A 6,886-nucleotide genomic window follows, 5' to 3' on the forward strand; every position below is an offset into this window, starting at 1 on the left:
ACAAGAAATCGCCAAGAAGCATGGAATGCCGAAGAGCACGCTGTCCACTTACATAAAAAATAAGAGGGCGATTGAAGACGCCTTAGAGGCAGAAGTTGCCAGCGAAACGAAGAGGATGCGGCTGGCAAAGTACCCCGACCTCGAAAAAGCGCTTCTCCTCTGGATTAAGGAGATACGTGCTCAGGACATACCGCTGAGTGGCCCCGGCATATTGGCGAAGGCAGCAGACTTCGCCCTGCGGCTGGGCTACGACGACTTCGCAGCTTCAGATGGGTGGCTGCACCGCTTCCGTGAAAGGTACGACCTTGTGTTTCGTGCGGTGTCAGGGGAGATGAAGGCTGTTAACTTGGAAACATGTGAAAGTTGGCGCTCCGAGGTCCTACAAGGCTACCTACGGAAGTACTCTCCGCAGGACATTTTTAATGCTGACGAGACAAGCTTATTTTTCAAGTTACTGCCCGCCAAAACGATCACGTACAAAGATGACAAGTGTACGGGGGGTAAACGAAGCAAAGAGCGGGTAACGGTGATGGTTGCGGCAAATATGACCGGAAGTGAAAAGCTACCGCTGTTCGTGGTAGGAAAGTCGAGCAATCCTCGCTGCTTCAAGAACATCAGGTCTCTCCCAACAGACTACGCGGCAAACAGGAAGGCTTGGATGACTGGAGAGTTGTTTAAGCAGTGGCTCATGAAGGTAGACTAGAAGTTCGAGCGCTGTGGCCGCAAAATCCTTCTTCTTGTCGATAACTGCTCTGCGCACAAGATTGAAGTTTAAACGAATGCCGTTGAGTTGGCCTTTCTTCCAGTCAACACAACGGCAGTGCTGCAGCCCATGGACCAGGGCATTATAAAAAATTTGAAGACATTTTATCGGCGCCACATACTAGAAAGAATTATTCTATGCCAGAATTACGAAGTGACGCTCTTGAGTGCACTGCATATGCTTGTGCGTGCTTGGGGACAAGTGAAAGGGGCTACAATAGCCAATTGCTATCGCCACTGTGGCTTCACCACGCAAGGCGAGCACGTGGACGAGCCACCTGCGCACGGAGACTGCGTCACTAGCGTCACCGCTCCCATGTCGGACGTTCTGAAAGACGTTTCCTTTGCCGACTACGTAGACATGGATGCGAGCGCAGTTGTCTGTGGTGTGACCACAGACGAGGACATCATTTCCCAAGTTAAAAACATAGAGCCTGTCGCTGCCAGTGACGACGACGAGGAAGACGACGAGGCACCGGTGCGGCCCTCCGCTGCGGAAGTCATGGCCGGACTTAATGCCACCCGCCTGTTCTTCAGTTTTCAAGAAAGCGAAGAGGAAGCCTTCCGCAACATTCGCTCTTTAGAGCAAAAAGTGCTTGCTGTTGCCTTCAAAGAAAAAATGCAGACCACAATTACGGATTTTTTCAAACATTAAATTGAACTGGCGCCATGCCCTGCTGCTTCCTGGTCGCGGTGTCCTGTTTTTCTTCATTGCTTTCGTTAGTTCGAACTTCGTTTAATTCGAACTGAGATGGCGTCCCCTTGCGGTTCGAATTAACGAGCTTTTACTGTATTACGCTTTCCAGTGATTTTATGGCAGTGGACTACGCCCGCCCCAAGTGCGGCATGATAAATAGAGCCAGGCTGGTGCAATCAAGCCATCACGGGCACTCTGCCAAGTTCGCTCCCCGCCACCGCAGGAGCTATCAAAAGATAAACACGCCGTGACGTTATCGCTGCGCAGTATCTTGGCACACTGCCAAGAAATGAGCTGTGGATGAGACAACCGAAACGGAGAGGCGTGCATCATGGACATGCAAGCAAAAACGCTCGCGATTTCTGCCGCAGCAACACAGAAACCTTGTTTTGAGCTGCCGCGGTGGCTTGAGCGGCGAGAGGAACGCAGTTCCACCAAGTTGAAAATTTTTCGCTCTGTCACTGCCACTCGTCGCTGAGATCGCTCAATCGCTTGCATATGAGTGAGCTGGCCTGAGCGCTTTTTTTTTTCCAAATTCTCGGGTGCAAAAGTGGAGGGTGGGTTCATTATACGAGTGATTTGATTACGCGACAAATACGGTATCGTTTTTTTCGCATCGTAAGTGCCGTCATAAGCCGCTTTTAGTATATTGAATTATCGATATATCGAACTACAGTCGAGTCCACTTATAACAATATTCAAGTGCCACAAAATTTCTATTGTTATAACCGATAATCGTTATAAACGGTTTGCACGAAAAAAGCATAACAATTGCAGAGAGGGGTCACGGATGGCAAGTGACATGCGAGCTCCGCCGAGACATCGTTTTGGTGGCCCCGAAAGGAGTCTTGTAAAAAATACGAGAAGGTTATCGCGGCTGCCCCTCAGCTTGAGAAATTTCGAAGTAACGCTGGGGTGAAGAGAGAGAGAGAGAAATACGAAACTTTTATTTAAAAGCAGAGGAGATTGGAGCACGCAGGCCCCTGGGGTGAAATCGCCGCAGGCATCTCACATGTACATCTCACTGGCTTGCACGAGAAAACCCCATGTTCGTTAACCTTGCTTGCCTCACGCGAAGCGTGTCGACGTCCTTCTCCATGGCATCTAGGTACACCACGTAGTGCAGCGGAAGGTCCCTCGCGAAAACAAAGCTCCAGAGGGACTGCATCAACTGCAGGGCCTCTTACGAGAACAACGTTAAGGCAGCCTGCCCTACCGCGCCATTGTCGCTGTCGTCGCCCTCACTGTCGTCGTCGTCGCTGTCGTCGTCGTCGCTGTCGTCGTCGTCGTCGCTGTCGTCATCGTCGCTGTCGTCATCGTCGCTGTCGTCGTCGTCACTGTCTTCGTCGTCACTGTCGTTGTCAGGCTCTTTGTTGAACGCGTTTGCGCCTACTGTCAAGCGAGGACTTTTCAGAGGAGCGGATGATCGTCGACACCATCGGTTGCGACAGTGCGTACTCCTTCGCGATACTGCACTTGTCGTCTCCAAATCGATAGCCGTGCTGTGTGCTTTCTTTTCACCGGCAACGTTGTCCGATAATCAGCGGATGGATCAGCCATCACGTTTCGGCAGCGATTCAAACGAGACGAAGATACCGCGTGGCCAGGAACAACTTCGACACAATCAACTTGCACAAACAACCAAATCCGTTTGCAGAACTGCGCAAAATGAGGGGCGAGCGGGTGAGTGAGCAGATCAGCGGATCAGCACTGTCGGCGCGTTGGCGAAGTCCATATGTGTTTCGGAGGGTGGCGCAGTGCAGCGCTATGGGTGCAGTCCATTTGTGTTCCAAGGGGTGGAAGGGCAGCGGAAGAAAGGCGCGCGGGCTTACAATGCGGAGAAGGCCAGAAAACAGGTTCTATTGTATGAGCGCGCGGCGAGGAGGGTGCAGCAGCTGGAATTTTTCTTTTTTTTTTCTTTTCAAGGATTTCACATTCAACTACCTTTTGGCACGAGAACTCAGGAGCAAGACTTCATTGTTATAACCAATAATGTGTTAAGGGGGCATTGTAGTAAGCAGGTTATTTTACCATAGAAAACATACAAAAGTGGACGGTACAGCACTTTTTCATTGTTGTAACCGATATATTGTTAAAACCGGTATCGTTATAAGTGGACTCGACTGTATTTCGCGATCCCCTTCGAGTTCGATATATCCGGGTTCGACTGTATCACAATCTGCTTATCTCCAGATATTTTTTTGGTATTTATAATCTGCATGCTTTAAAGGAATTATCTTAAAAAAATGTTGTTCTTTCATATTTGTGATGTGAATTCAAAGAGGTTAAATCCTTCTAGCTGCATGCTTAGTTGTGCAATTTTTTGTGTGTGTCTTTTTCTGGTAGGGCATCTACTGCTCCAACAAGCCCTTCAACTACTCCCGACTTGCTTGCCACTGATGTGGGTGGTTTCAGCTGGACCACAGCCGTGAGGCGTCACTTACCAATCAAGTCGCATACAACAGCAACAGTAGCTCTTTCTGCGGCTTTCTCAAAAGCTGGCACATACAACATGGCTGCCTTGCAAGTGAGCGTTCTCACGGATGATGGACGTCTTTCACATGAACTGCTGTGTCCTAGTCTTATGGTGGTTTTACAGCCACAGACTCTCTAGGCTTTAGTTTTTGCACCACAAGCCATTCACTGTATTGGCAGAAGTTATAGGTGGACCTTGGTTCGAATGCTAAAGGCATTCTTGCTGCATGGTGTTCTGAAATGCTTTGCCCTCGAAGCGTTTAGTGGCTAGCTAATTGAAATGGGCTCATGCAATGGCATCAAGTGCCTGCTGTGTCGCTCAGGTTCACGTGCTTCGTTATCCGAGACGATGTGGAAGCTTATTCAAGACTGCTTCCAGAGAAATTATATTGATGTGTCATGGGCCAGTGCCTTGGTGTAGGTTTTCAGCCCTGAGAAGAGCAAGCCAGTGAATTGCACTTGTTTGTCCCTGGCCACTCTATGACCAGCAGCAAGCAAAGGCAAACTTCATGCCTCCTAAAGTCAAGCCAGTGTGCGAGGCTTCATCAGGTGCATGTGTGTTGAAGCCTTATTTCTCAAGCCATGAAACTCTTGGTGCCCTCTGTTTCACAACAGTGGGGTGGTTGGTGTATTTGCCGTGGTTAAAGAGGTGTCGGACATGGTCAAGCTATAGTACATGTGAAATACAGAGAGCATGTGTGTCCTCATGCCAGCTTAGGCTTGGCACTCTGAGCTCCGCAAGTTGCATCGCACACTCAAGTAAATATATTGGAGATGTCTTTTTAAAGGCGGTAAAGTGCAAAATCTCTGTGCGTTTATTCCTGGCTTTGTGTGTTTCCATACTCTGATTTTGTTTTGGAGATTTCGATGTGTCTTCAGAGAAGATGCTTACTTGAAAGATGTGCATGTGATGTTGCAACAGTGTGGACGAGTCAAGGATGACAAATGCAATTTAAATGGAACATAGAACTTGATAGGTGTCATGAAGTTTTGTGTAAATGTTGGGGGGCTGTGATCAAGTGGAATATTAAATAATAGCTTTTGTCGGAATTGGTACAGGTGTCATATGCTTTTTAATAAAAGTGCCCTGAAGTATGTCACTCCATGTTTGGAAGCAGGGAAAGTATATATATAGATAATTATTCTGCATAGAAAAAATCACTACTTCGAGTGCCATAAAAGTAACCACATAAGTTCTTATAGTAGGTTCCATGATCCAGTGCCCCTACAAGGCTTCCTGAAACCTGCTTTTAATGGTGGCCTAATAATTTTTACTGCTTGTGCACTGCACCCATCCATAGTTATTAAAATGATTAATTTCATAGCTTTTAGGATTCGTTTGGGACAGGCTTGTAATAATATCCTGATTCTAACCATTTCTTTTACCCTTGCTAAAAAAGCATTGTGCACAGTTGTTTATAAGCTGCCTGAAAAAAAAATCTGAAAAACAAAAAAAAACAAAAAAAAAAAACGTGGTACTCCTATCTAAGAAGTTTTGTAGTTCATTTCCTTGTTTAGTTCAGTACCGTATATGTAATGTTTCTCGAACAACTGCTCGGCGAATACATCTGTGTGGTGTGCAATGAATGAGTGAATGCATGTGTGCAACACAGAATGCGTAAATAGCATAAAGTAACACGTTGCAATCCACACTTCATGTTGTTTGAGAGTGAATGTGGAGGCCCGATTCTTACTGGCAATGCCTAATGAAGGTCTGTTTTACATGAATAAAGTTTAAATGCTGTTTGAGTGGCGGCCCTTTCACTGATCCTTGTATCTGGTGTCGTTTTGGCGTGCATGGTTTTTCATAGTCAAGCGCAAAGTGCAGTTGGATCAAGTGAATGCAGTGTGTTCATTGGTGCCATTAAATTATTTGGCATGAGCCTAAAAGCTTGCCATGTCCAGAGGCATAACCTGCAGCTGCAAGAAAGATGACATCATTACCAGAATTTAAAAGCCATTAATATACTATAATCTTTGGTGTACGGTCAGGCTAGAATGAAGCACAGGTAGCGCCTGTGAAAATAATGGAATGTTTTATTTATGTACTGTCTTTGGCAAAAGTAACTAGGCTGTATGGTTTGCTTCTAAGTTCTATTATGAACCACTTGTGACTCCGCTGAACCTATAAACCTGTGTAGTGTCATTGCGGTGGCTCTGTGTTACTGTGCTCAGCCACAGAGCCGGTGGACTTTGGTGTAATCTTAGCTGTGGTGGCCTCGTTTTGATGGAGATGCAGGTGCTCTGTATTGTGCAGTGTAGATGCATTTAAAGGACCCTAGGGGTTCAGAATTATCTGGAGCCCTCTACTATATTGTCCTTCATAGCCCAAATTGCTTTATTAGGTTAAACGTCATAAGTCTAATCATAAACAAAATCTAAATCTCTCTAATGTAAGAATAACCCTTGTCCTTGCCTTTCATAACCTTTTGACCTTTAGGGAAGCCTTAAGGGCTCCACTATGTGTAATAGAGGCAAACCATCCATGCAGCCTTGTTACTGTAGGCTAAGAAGGTACTTGCAGCTACTGCGTACAACTACCTAGATTGATGTTTATGGGTAAAGTCTCTACTCAGGTGTATATTCATAAACCAGATGTGAAGGATTATCTCATTGCCTCATTGGAAAATAGTGCATATGCATGTCTGTGTTTCATGTTGGCCTGATTCTACATCTGCTGCTTGTTACAGAGTTTCTCAGAAAAGCCCCACCAGTGCTTAAAAAAAGAAAAATGACTGATGAATAGCTAGGATTAGTGCACGTTCTAAATTCCAAACTATTTGAATGTCTTTAAAGTGATCTATATTTTTGCGTAATTGAAGAGCAGCATAGTTTTCTTTGCTTATAGTTAACAAATGGCCCAATCAAACACTGCACAGCATGCAGCTGTGAACAGTCTGTGCAAAGAGGAAGGTTCATTGGCATGATGCTGTCCACTTGTGTGGCAGCATT

At 46.1% G+C, this 6,886-nt stretch overlaps 1 protein-coding gene across 8 annotated transcripts in view; it reads left to right on the forward strand.

The window, feature by feature from the left end:
- Positions 1-5,683, forward strand: part of l(3)76BDm (trafficking protein particle complex subunit 8 homolog l(3)76BDm) — a 105,352-nt gene extending 99,669 nt beyond the window's left edge. For all 8 annotated transcript variants that reach the window (XM_084588626.1, XM_084588630.1, XM_084588631.1 and 5 more), the window contains exon 27: positions 3,806-5,683. In XM_084588626.1, the coding sequence (XP_084444752.1) occupies positions 3,806-4,073 (268 nt within the window). In that variant the 3' untranslated portion in view covers positions 4,074-5,683. The remainder of the gene's footprint in view (positions 1-3,805) is intronic.
- Positions 5,684-6,886: the final 1,203 nt, after the last annotated feature.

This window comes from Amblyomma maculatum, chromosome 1 (assembly GCF_055883805.1).
Source record: "Amblyomma maculatum isolate TAMU_Amacu chromosome 1, ASM5588380v1, whole genome shotgun sequence".
Classification (NCBI taxonomy): domain Eukaryota; kingdom Metazoa; phylum Arthropoda; class Arachnida; order Ixodida; family Ixodidae; genus Amblyomma; species Amblyomma maculatum.